Raw genomic sequence first — 19,743 nt, forward strand, 5'->3', positions numbered from 1 at the left:
CTACATTATTCAAACTGATCTCAACCAAATAATCATTTAGAATTCCAAGTGACATTCACCCATAGTTAAGAGGCAGCACTGCAAGAAGGGGAGAAAACACCTAAGAGCACTAAACAATCTGGAACACTAATAATCTGGTATTTAACAAGCTGTATGGACAGACTACTTATGCTCTCAGCTTGTATGCAGTCATCTCTGGGTATCTGCAGCACATACCCAAGTTCCTTTTATAAAATAGTATTGGCATATAAGTATGCACAACCTGCCATGTAGTTTTTAATTTTTTTTTTTTTTTTGAGACCGTGTCTGTGTTTTGTTGCCCAGGCTGGTTTCGAAGTCCTGTACTCAGAGCAATCCTCCTGTCTTAGCCTCCTAAACATCTGGGATTACAGGTATCTGTACCCAGCCTCCCATAAATTATCTCTTATAATTTATAATATCTAATGCCATGCAAACGCTGTATAACTAGTTGTTACATTATATTGTTTAATGTTTGTATTTTTTTGTTGTTGCATTGTTATTGTTTGGTTTTCCCAATACATTTGATCTGCAGTTGATTGAATCTGAAAGTATGGAACTGGAGGATAAAGAGGACTGATGTTCTAATGTATGTAACATGTAAAACTGGGCAGATGAATTAAGTAATTAAAGTCCCTTCTACCTCTAGCATACCGCAGTTACATCTTACCATGAGTAAAAGAGAAACAAACCTCTTGGCTGGTCAAATTTCCAACACCTTCACCAATAACAAGGTTAGTTCACTTTCACAGCAGAGTGATTGTATAAATTGGAGACCTGGATAAAAACAAAGGTGTAACACACTTATTTGGTTGGATTACTTTTAAAATGTCATTGCATGATCATTAATAACTTTATTTTCTTCTTGAACTATTAAGATGTTACAAAATGTATTATTTTATAATTGTTCTCAACACTTCCACTAACTTCAATCAGTTTCTACTCTGCCATAAAACTTCCAAACCCAAACTGTATTAAGTTATGCGAAACTTCAGCCCACCATGACCTGACCTTAATCCGATTTAATTCCATTGGAAATGCCTTTCTACCTTCTCCGTTAACTTTCCATTCTTTTGCTCACTAACCTCTGAGGATTAATCACCTTTTCACTTAAGTTCTCAATACTATGTTTTATCTGTTTTAATAGTTGACTTTTGTTGGTCACTGGTATCTGCTACCACCACTAGTGCATAGAGCCTAGTTTCTTGTTGGCAAGAACCTTGTTCATTTTTATCTTTATATTCTCAACTAAGTATCTGGCACAATTATAGTAAAAAAATGCATTAGATTGAATGCTCACCACCAAATGGTGTCCAAGTTCCCCTCTCATCTAGACTTTCACACTTTGTAAATCTTAAACTATAAAGAGTAACCTACCTTCCATGCCCACATGGAGCCTCCAGAGCACTGCTTCCTTCATTGTTCCATTAATTCCGAAATTTCACACTAGGTGACATAGCAGTAGGTACCAGCTAAATAGCTGATTAAAATAGAATTGTGGTCATTAGTAGTCTTAAAAGCTTTTTGTGGCTTATCTATCATTATCTACTTTTTAAAAAATCTTCCTAGTGCCGTATGCATTTCCCCCTTCCCTTTGCCCCTCCCTCTTTTGTTTTTCCTTGACTACTTGCTTTTCCATCTCAGTAAAAGGACCTTAGGGAATTTCAAATTAAACTAGCTTTTCTCTGGATTTGGAATGTATAATGACTTGAGCTTGTCAACAAGAAACTGACTATCCCTGGTACCATTATTTGATTTGCAAGCATCTCTTTAGTCTACGTACCTCTACTCCATCGCTGGTTTCCCTTTGCTTCGATTATATAATGCGAGGAGGTCTATATAATAAATTCAGGATTCTTGTTTATGCACTTTTCAGCAAAGAGCTAGATAACAAATAGGGTTTGAATCCTTCTATTCCTAGATAAAAATCTGCGATGGGGGTCAAGGCACCCCTTTAAGTCATGTTAAGACATACACTATTTTGGGGGTAAGCAGAAGACCTTAACAAGGAAAGTAGAAAAATTAAAACGATTGCTATAATTCTGATTTTCAATGGTCCTCTAGAATAAAGTATTTTCTGGAAGCATATTAAAATAGTCCAGTAATCATGTCAGGTCAATATACCAATATCCTCTACCACCCGAATACTGGTATTTTACACAGCTTACTTTGCACATTAAGTTCCATTTTAAAATGTTTTTAAATTTTTCATTATAAGGGAAGATGGAGGACAAAAAGTTTTATCATGAAAGTGTTACATTTTAAAGTTTGTAATATGAGCACTAGACATGTGTTGCAAATATTTGAGTGCTTTTTCAACCATTGCATCCACCTTACTCTTCCATTTTCTAGAGTAAGGATGACATGAGTATTTTTATCTTGCGAAGGCAAAAGGCAAATACTAATTTTAAGAGGTTTCTATTGTTCACTTTAAATTTGTCAGTGTTTAAAGGTTGTTATCTGTTCTGCTTTTTCTAGGAATAATCAAGTCTGGTATGTTATAAACCACCCATTATATGGCACACCCTTAAGGGATATCAAAGTAACCTATCTGCATATACTGGTTTCTTAAGGGGTTAGGTTCCCATAGAAATGTTTCTTCCCCTATAAAGACAAATCATCATGAAAGTCATGTGAAATAAAACATGCCTTAGCCTTACCATCTGTATTCAAAGCTTATTTTTGAATGTTTTCCTTTTCTAGTTTTATGGTTTTTCTCAAATGAACAGGATTATGAAACCTCAAGTTACATGCTCTTCAGAAGTCATTATATTGCATTTTATTTGTGAGCAGAGCTATATTTCATTAAGAAGCAAACCCTGACATTTGGAATCACAACAGCACCCACGTCCTCTCATTTCACTTAGACATTATTCTGGAATACATAGGGGGAAAAGTAAGTTTTCTCTAAGCTTATCAAGTCTTTTTCAGGGAAACTTAAAATTAAATGCTCTGGGGACTGACACAATCAAGAGCTCACACCAAGCTTTCCCATTCCTTCCAAATTTTGAAAAGCTAGTAAAAAGGAGTAGTTGTGTATTTAGTATAAATGCAAAGAAGATTTTTGGAAATTGAGGACGGGAAGGTATCCCATCCTAGTCTCATTGTTTTTCATTAGAACACTATATTTACTTAAACCCTGTTAAGTCTGAATCTTAAATTCAGCTAATTTTTTCTTTTTAAAGCCCCACAAGTAGGGACGATGTTAAATGTCTTGCAAAGTTAAAGAGAAGGAATTGGAGCCACCAAGAAAATGGATCTAACCTGGAAAGGACTCAGGTTTTACTTGCATATACTCCCCTAAACCTAAACAAGAGGTCTGCCAATTGCTAAGAGATACTCCAGGTATGCAAAGAAGAAATTAGAACCTTTTCTGTTACAGAGAATCTGTCCATCTGATTATCAATTACTCCCCCCCCCATCTTTTTAAACAATTAGAGTCCTATTTAAGATGATCCTGGAAGCCTAACATAACAATTGCTAAATGTACAAGCAATTAATTTGGAATACCTATTGGAATCACTGGAACACATTTAGTTGGGCCCTTTAACTCTTCCACACAGCACATTCACATGGACAGACTAAGGAAAAGGAGATGAAATTTAAATCAGCACATCATTTCTTTTTGCTTTATTACTTTTCAAAAAAAAAAAAAAAAAGTCAGTTGGAACCTTGTGTTCTTATACTTGACCATGACTCTCCAGGTTTCCCTTTACAAACAACTGATACAGACTACCTCAGAATCATTTTGTTGCCATTCAAATAAGCCCCAATCATTCATGTGAAGTATTAATTTTATCTCATCTTCTCTATGCATACTTTAGTACTTTCAAAGCATCTGTCACCGTTATAAATTACACGTCTATACTAATCAGTTCTGGGTGGCTTTAAAATTTTGAAAAATTTTTTGGCTGATACCAACTTGTGGCTATACTGTGTTTGCAAAGTATATTTTACTGGAAAAACTGATTTTACTTCCTGTGAAGGTCATGGAATGGTACTGGTTAAAGGAAAAGCAGAAGAACATGCCACAAACAATAATTCAGTGTTTATCAGTTAGATGCTATGTTAGCTCTCCAGCCTGTAATCCCTGCATTAATTTCGGGGAGTGTGGACACTCAGGCTGGACATGCTCATGAGTAACTATGCCATTGGACAGCTCAGTGATTGTAAGTGTAACAAGGAACTAAACTTTTCTAGAAAACATTTCTACACTATCATTTAACATCGTATCACTTTCAACTATAGTATGTAGTTTCTCACGCCCAGATTCAGCTTTAAGAGCAAAACGCATTCCTTGTCAAAATCCAAACATAAGCCGAATCCTGGCATAAAAAAGAAATTAAACAACATTCCTAGGCAATAATTAGATAACATTGGCCGTGGCCAGGGGTGAGATGCGGCGCCCAGAGCCAGTGGGGGCCTCAGCTCAGCGCCCACTGCCTCGTGTGCGGCGGTGAAACCCAGGCCCCGACAGGCGCCGCAGGAAAAAAAAAAAAAAATTAGATAACAAAATGTTCCTAGTCCTAACTACTCACCTAACCAAGCAGTGAATCAGTGGTTCTGGCCTGTCACTTATCTTCAACATTTGCTTTCCTACCACAACTATCAATTCCACTATAAAGGTGTCATATTTTCTGAATAATTCCAATTAACATTATAAATTTTAATCCTTCTATTTCCAATCTACTATTCCTTATAGACTAAATGAAGTTCTTGAGACAACTAATTAAGCTTAATCACTTGTATCTTTAGTCAATTGGCTAGGACATGAAAGTATGTCTTAATGTAAATATACGATCTATTTTAGCTATTTCTCAAAATAAGTTCTTTTTCTGAGGTCCAGCTGTTCTGCATGATTCAAGATTGACATAAGTGAGATGCCAAATAAACTAGCATACATATGTAGCTAAACATACTGAAAACTATACCTTAAGGTAGGTTGTTTCAATTGTTCTATTTCATAAACATACACATAAATTTAAATTGTGGAATGTCTACGTATTTAGGGAGCCCTGGTTTTTAATATATTCCAACACACTCAAGGGATACACATTACTTCAGTAAGTACTGTAACTCACTTTCAAATTCTAAAGGGCCTAAAGATCAAGGTTACCAGCGAGGGTAAGACAAAAGTCAATGCTACATGAGTGAGCTGGACAAAGTACTTTTAATCCTTATTTTATAAACATGGACCTCTAGTACTAATAGATTTTTAAGAAACCTTATAGATGATTCAAGAGCAGCCTGAAAAACTAAAAACTCAAGCACTAAAATTAACTAGCTAGATCACTTTCATGTTTTCAAAATGTAGGTGAGGAATAGCTATGGCCAAAATAAACCCTTCAAAAGCTAAAAACAAAAAGGCTTTCTACAAAGGGTACTGCAATTTAACTGAGTATTTTAAGGTTAAGGTTAGGCAATTAGCAATTGAAGCAGACATGTGGTTTGTATGACTAATAAATTCAAATTACTGTTCGGAAACTCAGATTCTTGCTGAAAGCACTAATGTTTACTAAAATTTATGCTCAAGTCCCAGTGCATAGGTATTGCAACCTATTCTTAGGCCTTAACATATATATTCTTATTTTTACTAACTACTATTAAAATGTTAAAACTTATACCCAGTTTTTCACAAATTCTCAACACCTCAATCTCAGAGCTCCAGTGTTACAGAACAATAAATGACAAAGCTTAGACTCAGATACAATATTGTATACATTTGTGCATAGAAGAGATTTATGGAAACTTTTTGTAATATATCCACATATCATGTCCCATAACAGACACTAAATACGTGGGCTCTAAGAGGTGATTATGCTTTTCTCACTAAACTACAATTATTCTAGTTTTGGCTTTTAAAAAAAAAATCAAATATACTCTTAGAAGATCTATAATTAAGTCTTTATATCCATGTCTATACCACTGCCTTAAAAGCTATTAAAATATGTCATTATATTCATGCAGAGGTCCCCATTATAGACATGGTCCTAAGGTAAAAAGCCAATTTATGTTATGAACAAGTTTACAGAAAAACACGCCATCCAATTTCCACATAAGTGAGGCAAATGTTAAACATAGGTTTATCAGTCTTAAGTATAAAATCCCCAGGGTGAAAAGCCCTCAAAAATATTAGGTATATTTCCTAGAAAAATTTTAAATAGTTTTTCAAAAAAAAATTGCCTTTATGAGTAAATACCTTGTTACTTAGATAGAACTCAGGACATCTAGGTTCATATTTCTAATTTTTACATGGGATATAGCCTAGGCAAATTAGCTTATTGTTTCTACAGATTTAATACTGCTTCCTTTTGTCACTGCATGATTTCATCTTGCTATCTGGAAATTAAGGTCAGAAGAAGCTAGTCATTGATTTCTTAGTAAGTTAGAACCAGAGCCCTTCAAAGGCTAGACTGAGTATAATATAACCTACCAGAGGAAAACTTTCAACACAATGATTTTACCATTTCTATCTTACATCAATTTAAGTTTGTTTTCTTTCTTCATTAACCTCTATACTGTTTTCATACTGTAGCTAAATCAATCCTATTTTTCACGAAGCATATAACATTACCTACACAACTTCCTAGGAGAGCACCCCTTAAACTAACCACAATCTGAGTTTTCTGTGGTTAGTCAGAATTTGTTCCTCATTAAGTCTATAGTCTATTCAGATTTGTATGGCATTGCAATTGGGCGAACAATAAATCTAAATCAAGTTTCTCATTCACAGATATTTTTCTTCCAGAACCCGGCATTTCTTAACTTCCCTATTTTTCTCCCTTTTGCTTGCTATTTGGTGCATTTTTTCTGAAATTTTTCAATACTTTAATATTATTTGTTCCACATCACTTAATTCTAATCTTGATTGCTTAAAATCTTAACATTTTCCTGAACAGAGTTTTTTACCTATCCCTTCTCTCCTTCCAAAATTCTCTGGACTATGTAATAGTCTACTTAGTGTTATTTGACCATTTCTTTCCTATTGTAATTATGAATTCAATTCCTTAATAAAGCAATTCTCAACTAGAAGGTATATTTAAAATTTCTTAAAGGCACAAATGAAAACTTTAGGACACCTAAACATTAGAATGACGTTTTAAATTTTTCCTCTGGGTATATCTATGCAATCTAACAGTAACGTATAATGAAAAGTAGCTCAGCCCAATGGTTGCTAGAATTGCTAAAAAGACAAAAATTCAAGACACTACCTTGAAACTGTTAAGTATCCTACATTAATCAAGGATTAGCTTTTGTTCTAAAAATTTCTCAACTAAACCTACACCACCATCTAAAACTCTAGCTTGCCGAAAAAATTTCCTAGGAATATGAATTCAAGTTAAAAATCTGATTTTAAAAGACTACAACAAAATTCTAGGCAATCAGAAATACAGCACACCTAAACTTACCAGAAGCAACCTGAAAACACCAACAAAACACTAGACTGAAGTCAAATTTTAGTTCTACAGTTTGACTCCTGATTCCTCACTTCACGTAGTGAGGGGAAGATTAAAGTGTTCTGTGCAAACCCAATAAAATTACAATTAGGGGATCCAATGTTATCACATAGCTACAGTTAAGTTAGCAGTGTTGTGTAGTAGTGAAATCAATGACTGGCTTGCATGATGGCTTCTAAAAGCATCTGTTCCCAGAGTTTCATGTATCTCATATATGTATATAAAATAATCAGTTGAGGACAGCCATTAGCATTTTGTAAAGATGATAAACTGTGTTAACTTCTCCCAGCCAGCACCTTTTCCCCTCATTAAATGATAAAAGTTGTCTGGGGGGAGGGGAAGGGAAGAATTCAACTTTTCTTTATAAGTATAAATCATTTGTCAGCATACATTTAAGTTTTTAAAACCTAAATGTTCTAAGTACAGAGTAAAGAATAAGCTGTCCAGAAAGCACACACTTAAAATCTCTCCTCTTGGGGAGTTATATAAAGGGATTTTGAACCTTGATGGCGAGAATCCCAAAACAAGAGTAAAATGAATTCTTTTTATTGCAAACAAACGTCTAAATTAATTTCTCCACCCACTTTCTTTAGAAAGAAAAAGAAATCAGCAGGCTAAGGAGATACCCATTCAAGAACTGACATGATTAAAAATTAAGATATAAATGGGTGACTCACAATTTCATTAGCTTACAAAGATGGTGGAGTTAACTACTACAAGCACACTAGTTATACAGTATTTTGTGGGAGAAGGGCATACAGACATAGCTAACTTCATATAGATCCCATTAGACAACTGGATTTACAACAAGTTTTTTTAATAAGAAATGGGCAAAGCCAGCTTTCTTTTCAGAATCAAAATGCAGAACAAATGGAAAAATTATGGTATTTAACCTTCACAAGTTTGAGCCTCCACAAATAATGCAACCAAGATTTACATTTTTAACAGCCCTTCTACATACACTCCATCTTCTCTATCTTAGTTCCAAGTTTTTAATGTTCATTCCCCAATTATGCCAATTCCATTGTTACTTAACAAGAAAAAGCATTCCCAGTTATTGTCAGAAACTATTTAGCTTACCCCCTCCACTACCCGGCAAACTACAGAGAGGATGGAGTGTAATGTGAGCAGTACAGAGTCTTATGCAATTCATGAGGACCACTTAGTCCTTACATGAATCTGGTTGCTAACATTTCTATTATATTGTGACAATGACTCCCGACTGTTATTCTCTGTGAGAAATGGGGGGAGTAAATTCTTAATAAAAGACACCAGGTACAAAGCAACATTTTACTTTTGTTGTGATAAAAAAAAAAGTCACATTTTACAGATAAAATGTAGAACCCTGAAATACTGACACATTCTCTTATCGTGCACAATGCTGAGGTTCTCTTACGATTCACTTTAAAACTGCAATTAAAAATGTACAAAAAAGAAAAGAAAAAAAAATCAACCCACAAAGCTTCTAAAAAAGGAACCCGCAGGCACTTCCTCTTGTGGAATGTTTAAAAAGTTAGCCTACTAAAGAAAACAGTCGACTTCTTGTGAAGGTTTTGGAGAAATATGTATCAGTTCGTTTTATTTGGGTATTCAATAATATCCTTGGTGATAATGCTGACTCCATGGCTTCTGACCCCAGAATTGCTGTAAGAGAAAATTTTTTTTTTAAAGAAAAAACATCAATAAGCCACTCAAACTGCTTTTAGGAAATGACAATGAATCTAATTCAGAGTAATTGCTGGAAACAAATTTATACCTGTCATACCTCTGATTTCTATCAAACCACATATAGTTAGTTCTAATATTCATTATCAATAAACATTACAAAAGGAAACACACCATGACTTGGTTAGTTTACACAATTAAGGCTAGCAATAAAAAGAACCATATGTATTAAACATTACTTCATTTAAAAAATTAAGTTATAAGCAAACTCCACCTATCAAACTGCAACACAATTCACACCTTGCCTATTAACACTTCTAAATACTTCAATGTCTGGAACAAGATCTTTTTCAAAACTGATTCTTAGGAACTCAAAATACAATTAACATACATAAGCACATAAGAAATTACTTACACCCTGCTGCCACTGGTTGTAGCCCTGAGATTGATTTTTGTAGCCACGATTGTTTCCTCGTCCTCTGAAGTTCTACAAAAAGGAAAAATTCTTCAGGAGCTCTGAGCCCAACTGCTTGTCAGTAGTGTATAAAGGGGGCAGAAATGGACAGGGTGCTAGCCATTAATCTTAAGGGAATATAAAAACTCTGCACACCCTCGGCTGGCTTAAGTGTTCTAATTTTTATCTACTATGAGAAATCTACCTAACTTGTTGCTAGTCAGTGTGTACCTAAAAAACTGAAATTAAGTGGATTCATTTTACCATCACTAGTTGCACTTTCTTAATGCCAATGCACACATAATGTTCCTTAAAATTACTGAGACCCCACAACATAGGCCTACAACTTTCCACACAAAATTATGCAGCTATACCAGTGCCCTCCAGGGACCTTAAATCATTACCTGGTTGTAGTTCCCTCTGTTGGGCATTCCACCTCTGTTGTAATTCCCTCTGTTTGAATAACCACCTCGGCTGGGAAAAACAGGGCCACGAGGGTACGGATAGCCGATTCCACCACTTCCACCACCGCCACCACCTCTCTGTGGCATATTGCCCCTCCTATTATATCCACCACGATTACCAGGAGCTAAAGACAAGAAATGTTTTAGTTTTGTTGTGTTATACCTACTTACACAAAAGATTAGTGTTCTGGACCATTCCTTCATTTTTGAAAAAACATAATTAAATGTTTAAAGACAAAAGTAATGTCTAAATGTAACCATTCACTTAACGAGTGCATTTAATTTCAAATTATATGAATACTTTAAATTATGACAGCATAGCATCAATGAGGAACAAACTTTCTATGCTAAATTTAGCTAAACCCATAAGACTATCACTTATTTTCGATCCTGAACTAAATAAATATACAAGCAGTCAAAATTTACTTGCCTCCCCCTCTGAAATTTCCACCACGCATATTGAATCCTCCTCGTCCTCTATGGCCACCACCTCTGTTAAACTGGTTCTTTCCACTCTTATTTTTATTACTCTTCTTTGAGCCAGTGTTTTGTTTCTTTTCTGGTGGAAGAGCCTTTTTGCTTTCTTCCTTATATTGCTCCAAAAGTTTTTGGGCTTCCTCCTTCTGAAGTTCAACATAGGTTATTTCATCAAAGCACTCAGCTACCTCTGGGAGGGTAAAGTTTCCTATGGAAACAAAGTCAAATTATTAGCTTAGAATCCCACCTCAGCAAGTATCTCTAATCCTAAAGCTTTCCATTCTTAAATGACTTTAAAATTCAATAGATAATATCTACTTATGGCTTAATAACATTTTCCTAAAAATAAACAGAAATAAACCAAACACACCCATATTTACCAAAAATTATTCTAATTCCTTAAATAGTACAGCTAGAGAAAATGTTAATTTTTCAGATATAAATCATATAAACAGATTTAACATAGTAACAGAATTAGATTCCATGCCTTTCATTTTGAGGACTGCATGTTCTGGTAGGTCCTTCCCCTCTACTTCAGCTTTCTTTTGTGTTCTTTGCTTATAGTCTTCATCTTTTGGGCAAACTACAACAGCTTTTCGCTGGAAGCCTGCAAACAGGCACATTTTTCTCCTCTGGGCAGCAGCAGACACATTTGTCTTAAAAAAAAAAAAAAAATTTATGTTTGTAACCCTAAACATTAATTCTACACCAAACCCAATGGTCAGTTAACATTTTTCAACTTCAAATCTTCAGCTTACCTGATCCAGAATGAAATTTCTCTTCTTTCGGGCAGCAATCTCAATAAACTTTCCAAGACACTGTGGGGCTCTCTGCAACAGTGTATTCAGTTTTCCAGTATCTGCCATTTGCTTCTTAAAACCTGCCACCTGTATTTTCAAGTTAAAATTTTCCTTTAAATTTGTGAATCTCAAGACTTTAATACCAGCTTGGATCTATATGAAAAGTAGGCAATTTTAACTTATTCTCATCTATTTATGCTATAGAAAGAAGCTCACTTAATCATGTAAGACCCTATGCTATTTAATCCTGTTTAGCAGCAAAACGCTTTAGAGTTCAGAAAATTAAAAAATCTATAGAAAAAACACAAGCCTAGCCACTGGAAGGCAGTTTACCTTACACATAAATAGCTTAAGTAAAAAAATTCTTAATTAAACCCACACAACCCTTCTTCAAGATACTATATTAAAAAATAGGCCGGGCGCGGTGGCTCACGCCTGTAATCCTAGCTCTCTGGGAGGCGGAGACGGGCGGATTGCTCAAGGTCAGGAGTTCAAAACCAGCCTGAGCAAGAGCGAGACCTCGTCTCTACTATAAATAGAAAGAAATTAATTGGCCAACTAATATATATAGAAAAAATTAGCCGGGCATGGTGGCACATGCCTGTAGTCCCAGCTACTCTGGAGGCTGAGGCAGGAGGATCGCTTGAACCCAGGAGTTTGAGGTTGCTGTGAGCTAGGCTGATGCCACAGCACTCACTCTAGCCTGGGCAACAAGTGAGACTCTGTCTCAAAAAAGAAAAAAAAAAAGGATAGTAACAGTGGGCAAAAGACTTACCTAGAATACCTCCTGGTATATTTTAAATGCTGAGATTAGGCCCCAAAACATTACTTACCATCATTTTATCCATAATGGTATTTGTTCCAAGAATGTTGTATTTCCCTGGATTTTCTGCTGCATGTTTAGTAACCCAGGTAGTTTTACCAGCTCCTGGCAAGCCAATCATCATCACGACCTATAGTGGAAAGGAAAAAAATGTCATTTCACAGTTTAATCATTATAGCCCACCTGATATTTAAAAACATTGTTTTAAAGTTTACAATGCTTAACAATGTATAGCTAAATTTCCATAGTCCTTATGCTAATTTGTTTACGTAAAGTTTAACACTCCATGTAAACAAAAAAGCTACTTAAAAGAGAAAATCACTGGTCAAGAGCTGTATGTACAGCAGAACAGGATTAATCCAGATCTTCTAAATGCCATTTTTGCCAAGCAAAAGCAATGTTCAGTTCAATCAAATGCTGCAGTTCCCTCCCCTCCCCCCAAAGCCACTTACTTCACAATCTTTCTTTTCTTCAGGCCCCTTGGGTCCTCTCACTCGATCCTCTAAGGGAACATTCTGGATGAAAGTATATTCTTCAGGTATTGGAAAATATGGCTTTTCCTTCTGACCAAAATTAAATTCAACTGCACAGTTGTGGCAGAGAACATGTGGGAAGAGTGGCCGTCCAGCAAGAACTTCCTTACTGATTTTGAAGGCAACACCAAGATCTTGTCCATTCTTAGCATAGGAGAGTTCTACTTCATCACTTTCAAAGTTCTGTTAAACAGGAAAAATAATCTGTAAGTTTAAATAAAGCTGCCTCCTGTAAGCTTCCTAAAAAACTTTAAAATTCAAATAACAAAGCTATCCTGTTAAATCTTGGATGTTTATAAACACTGAAACACGTATTTATCCAGAACCAGAAATGATATCGTCCTGGAAGACGGGATAGATTTTCAGGCCAAACTTCATGTTTAATACTTTTCACTCAAAATGACTTAGTGATTTCTACCTCAAATATTTTCTGTATTCTCCCAGTTCAACTGCTAAATGAAGTCTTTAACCCAGGGCTGGTTCACGTATTTATAGAACATACTGAAGGCTAACAAAGATGTAGTTTTTTTTTAAATTCATAGATGTAGCTAATTTGCCATTTATACAGAAATTTAGCTATAACTTACAGCAAAACACGTAATCACATCATTTTCATCAAATTTCTCTCCGTAATCTTCAGTCTCACAGTTGCACGTTTTTATTCCTTTTAAAGAATACCCATAGGAAAATTCTTCTTCACCTAAGGAAAATAGTTAACTTTTAAAAACAATCCCATCTATTCTGTATTATACGTAAGATGAAGGTTGCAAGAGAAATGATGAGTACGTAACTTAATAATCTGACATTTTGATTTATGTACTTCTGAACCAGATACTGAATTGATAGGAGATATACATACATACACACAAAAATACAAATAAAATTAGTTGACAAATCTTGTGTCACAGGTAAAGACTATTGTAACCATCAGTCTTAAACTTAATCAATCATGAAGGAACAAAAACTAAAATTTAGCCTGTGTCTACACCTGTATGTGCTGGTATTACCTCGTTCTAAAATAGTAACAAAATGAATAGATAAAAACAGGCAAAAGTTTTAGAATGCCTTCTATTATAAAATACTTAAGACCCTAAACTTTCATAAACCCACAGTAGTCAAAATGTAAACTTTACCAAGCAACATTCCACTTGTGGTTAGTGACCAGCCAATCCGAACTTCATGGATGTCAATATCTTTTGTATATAAATGCCTTACTGGGATCTTCTCTGTAACCTGAAAGTCAAATCATTAAATGATTAAACCCAGGAAGGTAAACTCTTAACTCTGGCTTATTTCACATGGACTATGGGCTAATTCTTCTCTAGCTATTAAACAAAAAGACACCTGACTCTGCCTCACCTTTCCCCTCCCTATCCCCAATCACAAGAAGTTTAAAAATTGATGTAAGTGCCTACAACTTGAAATTGAAAAAGTTTGATACTTGACTGGCTCACATATGAAAGAACAGTTAATATGTTTAATGTACATTTCTCAATTCTCAAAGCCAGTTAAAATATACCTTTAACCTGTTTTTCTTTTAACTCTTTGGTGGCCATTTCAAGTCCCTGATAAAATGACCTGGCTCTATATATGGTAAGTCCTGATATAACAAACTTGTCTGTCCCAAAAACAAAGGTTCTAAAGCCCCTAATTCACAGAAAACTGACGTTTAGCTATGTCAGGCAAACGAAAATTCACGAAGGTTCTTTTAAAGAAGAAAAAATAATCCACAAAACTGCTTTTACCTTCATCTCAAAACAGACTTTGCCTTTTGACACACCATAAGATGCCCTTCCTCCAGCCCAAAGAAAAGCAAAACTCTCCATAGTAAGGGAAGAAGCACTGAGGCGATCTCTTGATATTTTAAAATGTAGATCACAATTATCTGTAAGCATATCAAGTATCATATTACTCATTTGATATCCAATGTAAACGTTATCTGCTATGTAGACAAAACTTGGTTAAATTTTTGCATGTACTTCTTAATCCTGCATAAAACATTTTTACACATCACATGATTATTCCAATTTTCAGTTTAAGCCCCACTCCCACCAAAAAGTCACTCTTGAATTATGTACTAAAGAGTACTGCCTATGAAACTAACACCAAGACTTAAAGTGTGTATTTAAGTTTATAAAATAATCAAGACAATGTGACATTAATACATACCTGCTCTGCTCTTTACCTTGATTTAGAGGCAAGCAGTAGAAGATAGCAGGAAATCAAAGTGAAGCATGCCAGAACCAGGTAGAATTTACCAGTGCCACAATAAAACTGAAGGGAGGCCACGACCAAATATTTTAAAATAAAGTATGAGCTGTTGATTCTGCACTTTGTAACTTAACACCCAGGGTCTAGTTCCTGAATTCTTTCCTAAAACTTGTGAAAACAGCCTAAATCTACAAAGTACAAACTTGGTCATCAAATGCTGTCATACAGCATTGTAGGTCCTCTTTCCCCTACTAGTAGGTTTGCCTACTAGTAACAATTAGGGATTAACCACTTCCCGGATTATCCAAATCCAGTGTCTTTAACCTAGCTACCTATGGGTCACTGGCTCATTAGTATGCACCCTTCTCAGAGTTCTCACTTGAGGGACAGCTAAACTCAAGTTAGAAGGCTGTTTTCTTTAGGAGTTTTTACTGATGAGAGAGAATTAAACTTACAGTTTGAAATTTTTGTTAAATTAGCTTTCCTCCTAAAATTCCTAATCACTAGAATTTCTAATTCAACAAACTGTGTTCAAACCCAATGTTGCACTCAACAAATTGATATTCTTAGCTGATCTGTTAAAAGCCTATGACAACAGCATTACCTTCTTAAATCACTGCTTTGATATCCCGCCAATTCCTAGAGAACAATATTTAAGCAACTAAATTTGACATAAATCTTTCGAATCAACTACTTTTCCACCTGCAGTTTTTTCCTTTTAAAGGCTCAAATGACTATTTCAACTGTAAGGAATAGTCAATAAGAAATCACACTCTTACATTTACACTGTCTTACAAATCTGAATAAAAACAAATTTGTACCAGAAAACATGAGAATCTAAGCTTCAACTCCTTACATCTAACAAACAAAGCAGGCTGACACCTTACCTCTTATTTTTCAACCACTTTTTTCTACACTTTGTTCTATTTATCCCAATGAAAAGAGTTGTGTGCTTTCTAATTATAATTACTAAACCAACAACTTTTTTTAAAACAACAACAAAAAAAAATACAAGTCTGACAGCTAAGGCCCATTTAGAGGTTTGCAATACTTCCTCATACTCAATTGCAACCCAACTGGGTAAAGTAGCAGTATTTACAGTGCTGCCATTGATACCATTCGCTGCTGAAGAAAGCTAGTGGCCCAGTGATAGCCCACTGCTGCTGCCCCAGGTCTTTGGAAGAAATCAACTTATGTTAAAGCAGCAGCTACTGAACTGGAATTGAGAACAAAAGAGCAGTTATTGAAAAAATAATATTACAATCTTTTAGAATAGGGATATACTTGTGTGCTAATGGGGAAAGTTATCAGTAAATATTTAGCCCAAATAGCTCACTTAATATAGTTCCACAAAAAATGAAATTACTTTATTGTAGAAGCCTACAAAAACAAATTATAGGTAGTTTTGTTACAAGTTTCCATTAGCTAGTCAAAAATTGACATTAATTTTACATTCCTAAGAATGAGAACTTCCAAGTCATAAAAACATAAAATGCTAGAGCCTGTAAAAATAATCAATACAACCCATGCCGAACGAAATATTAAAGTCCTGTAATGCAAATAAGCCTTTATCTCCCTGCTTTTAAAAAACTAACCTAAGTTTTCTACACTTAAGTTCAACACACTGCATTGTTTTTTTAACATGCTGGCACCAAAAAAACCACCGCCATTTGATAACACGAGGAGAGAAGGGGAGAAAGAGCTTCACTTACAAGTATCAAGACAAACCACTGTGTCATCGAAGTGTTCATCTTCTTCTTCAACAGGTGGCTGAGGAGATTTGGCTCTGCAAGACAGAATTGTCTCCTGATATACCACGCCCATCAAGGAATAAATAATGGGCGACAATAAACTAGGTAAGCATTCTCTACCTGCTATATTTGTTCTCTTCAATGTACTCAAAATATCCACGGCCATGATCTTCTCGAGGTCTTTTAACACCTCTCTTTTTATCTCCGCCTTTCTGCTCTGTTTTGCCGTCTCCTAAAACACACAACACTGCTATAAGAGGCCAAAGCGCCAAAGAAAAAAACTAAAAAAAAAAAAAAAAAAAGCCACCTTTTCCCTTTTGAGGCGCATAGCAGCTCGTCTTTACCCTGTTTAATTATATTATAATCGATGAAGCAAATGTAATCTAAGATCAGCTTGGAGTTAGTGACGCACTCTAAAGACGTTAGTAATTTTCCCAGTCTACTCGATTATTCGAGAAAGGTAAAGAAAAATAGCGCGGCCCAGGCCCAGAGCCCACGTGCAACCCGACGAGAGTTCAGGAAGGGGGGAGGAGCCGAGCGGGCTCGCGCGGCCCTCCCCTCCCCCACCCGGGCCCGCGCTCCCCGCGGCCGCATTGTACTGATCTTCCGCCCCACTCTCCCCGCCCGGCTCCTCCCGCCGGAAGTGACGTCACGCCGAGCCCCTGCGTTCCTTGCACAATACAGCGGCCAGGAGCCGCCAAAGCGCGCCCGCCCCGGGACCTCGGGCCTCTCCCCTCCCCCCGAGACATGTGCCCGCACCGCGCGCACGCAGCGCGACGGCGCCACCGCGGGCCGACCGGGCTCCCTCCCGCCGCCCGCGGCTCCTCCCCCTCCAGCGGCAGCTGCAGCTCCCCCCGGCTCCCGTGCCACATAATGGAGGCGCTGCCACCACCGTCACACACACACCGAGCCCGAGGCCTCCGGGCTAATCCGGGATTCCCCGCACCCCTCCCCCACCGCCGGCCTCCGCCCGGCCCCCGCACCGCGGCCCCCGCCCGCCCGGGGCTCCCTCCCCCCGCGGGGCTCCGGCAGGCCTGGGGCACGGTCCCCACCCGCGCGGGCCTCCCGCCGCGCGCAACGTACAACGCAGCACTCACCCGCCGCCGGAGCCCCGGGGCGACCGCCGCCTCCGCCGCCTTCCGCCTTCTTCTTACCTCCCGCCTGCTGCTGGCCCTGCCTCGCCCCGGGCGGCGCCACCGTCACCGCGAAAAGCGAGGTGGGGCCGCTGCTCTTCCCCGCGGCCTCCTTGGCGGCCCCGCGCTGCTGTTGGGTCTGTTGCTGCGGCGTCGCCGGCGGTTGAGGCTGCTGCTCCCCGTGCCCGTTCTCGTCGCCCGCGCCTTCCTCCTCGTCTCCGAGCTCATCCTCCCCTTCCTGGAAACCCTGATCGTCGCCGTTCTCGTCTTCCGAGGCGGCCTCCTCCTCCATCGGGCCCGAGTCGGCCGCCCCCGCGGCCCCGTTCTCCTCTCCTATCTCCATCTGGTCGCCATCCAGGGCGGTGATCCCTTCCTCCTCCTCTTCCTCCTCCTCCTCTTCCTCGTCGCCGCCGGTCGCGGCCTCCTGCTCGAGGCCTGCTCCCGAGCGCCCGGCGGAATCTCCGCCCAGGTCTAGGCTGCCGTTCCCGGGCTCCATGGCGGGGCGGCCCCCGGCCTCCTCGTCGTCCAGCGCGGCCTGGAGTCGCTCCATGAGCTCGGCCTTGAGCCCCTTGTCAGAAAGGCGCCGCTTCTTAAGCTCCTCTTTCAGCTCCGACACCTTCAGCTTTTTTACATTAACAGGCGAGGAACTCATGGTGAGGGCCCCAATTCACCGCTAGGCGCTGGCTCAAACTGGGCTCCGCTCGCTCGGCCACTGGTGGCGGCTGCTGCGGCTGCTCCTCGGCCCGGGCGGCGGCTGCGGCTGCGGCTGGAGGTGGGTTCGTGCTGCAGAGCGGATCCGCCTGGTGTCGAACGGCGCCAATTCCTTTCACCGAGTTCGCGAGGGAGACGCGGAGACTCGCCTGGCGCGAGCGAGCACGCAACGTCCTCTCGCAGGGGCGGCGCCGCGCACGTAATATAGCCGCCCCGCCCCCTGCGCTGACGGGAGCGCCGCGCAGGAGGGAAGCCGGAGCGCGCCCGCGCTCGGCCCCGCCCAGGAGCGTACTTGCCTCCCCGCCCCCACGCCGAGCCCGGCCGAGAGCGCGGCGCAGGCCGCGCAGTGCGCTTCCAATGGGGACTGAGCAAATGGGGGAAAAGGAAACCGCCTTTCAGTTAAACCGGCCCACTGCAAAGTCTATTGGTCTTTCTGGTTCTTTGGTGGCAATACTCGTTTTGCTCTTTGCCTTTCCAGTCTGGAGGCTGCTTTACCCTAGTGCTTTCCTTCAGTCTTCAACTTGGCATTTCGACTCGAATCCTCCACCCTTTCTTCCATCTTAGATTCCCTTCTTATATGTTTCTCCAGCTATTCGTTTAAAACTCCTTACAATTTGTTTCATTTTGACTGGTATAACACGAATTGGCGAATGTTATATGGAGGGGTTTTTTCCCCTGCGTAATACTGCATTTAGGTTAATTTTTGTAAGTCCTGCCTTGCGAATTAAATTTTAAGTTCTAGAAGGACGAGGGCAGAGCTTTTCTTTTGTCTCTTCCACAACCCCTTGTGCAGGGCCTAGGAATTAGAGGCTTGCTTTGCTTCTCTGTACTGCAAAACGTAATTTACCACCCTTTTCATAGCAGCTATTCAGATGGTATTAATAGCCCTGGAATATTTCTCAGTTTTCTATGCCTACCAAAAAGACGGCCCTTCTGTAAGACTTGTTCTGTCCAATTTAGGACCTAGTCGTCTGGTTACATGTTCCCAATAGCTAACGGTGAGGATGAGACCCAGCGAGGTCATACGCTTGGGTCTTCCTATTATTCCTGTAGAAATACTCCTGACCAAATCATGCTGAAACTCTTACAGCTCATGGAGAATAAAGGGCTGGAATTTTGTTTAAAAAGCAAAAATTAGACTATCATTCTCGCGGAAAAAAAATCTGTCATTATGTTGTATTTTTGAAGTTTGATTTTTCTCTTTAATAAGTTAAAGGTACGGTATATCATTGAAATTTTAGATAAG

General features: G+C 38.8%; 1 protein-coding gene and 1 non-coding gene across 5 annotated transcripts; one reads left to right on the top strand and one right to left on the bottom strand.

The window, feature by feature from the left end:
* Positions 1-273: 273 nt before the first annotated feature.
* Positions 274-18,695, bottom strand: HNRNPU (heterogeneous nuclear ribonucleoprotein U). 4 transcript variants are annotated; one of them, XR_012913558.1, is made up of 16 exons: positions 17,751-18,695; positions 16,774-16,885; positions 16,615-16,688; positions 14,437-14,576; positions 13,825-13,924; positions 13,279-13,391; positions 12,611-12,874; positions 12,169-12,288; positions 11,294-11,422; positions 11,023-11,191; positions 10,489-10,743; positions 9,999-10,183; positions 9,556-9,627; positions 3,529-9,119; positions 1,396-1,498; positions 274-795 (listed from the first exon to the last, which is right to left on the bottom strand). XR_012913558.1 is itself a non-coding variant. In XM_012751267.3 (14 exons), the coding sequence occupies exons 1-14, from the start codon at positions 18,436-18,438 to the stop codon at positions 9,066-9,068; spliced, it is 2,475 nt and encodes an 824-aa protein (XP_012606721.1). In that variant the 5' UTR covers positions 18,439-18,695; the 3' UTR covers positions 274-9,065. The 4 variants fall into 4 exon arrangements, 1 of the variants encoding a protein (XP_012606721.1); XR_012913559.1 differs by having other exon boundaries at positions 1,396-9,119; positions 17,808-18,695; XR_012913557.1 differs by having other exon boundaries at positions 1,396-9,119.
* Positions 4,374-4,497, top strand: LOC142862523 (small nucleolar RNA ACA64). Its single transcript, XR_012913607.1, has one exon. It is a non-coding gene; the product is annotated as a small nucleolar RNA ACA64 (small nucleolar RNA).
* Positions 18,696-19,743: the final 1,048 nt, after the last annotated feature.

The sequence above is a fragment of the Microcebus murinus genome, chromosome 19 (assembly GCF_040939455.1).
Source record: "Microcebus murinus isolate Inina chromosome 19, M.murinus_Inina_mat1.0, whole genome shotgun sequence".
NCBI classification, from domain to species: Eukaryota; Metazoa; Chordata; class Mammalia; order Primates; family Cheirogaleidae; genus Microcebus; species Microcebus murinus.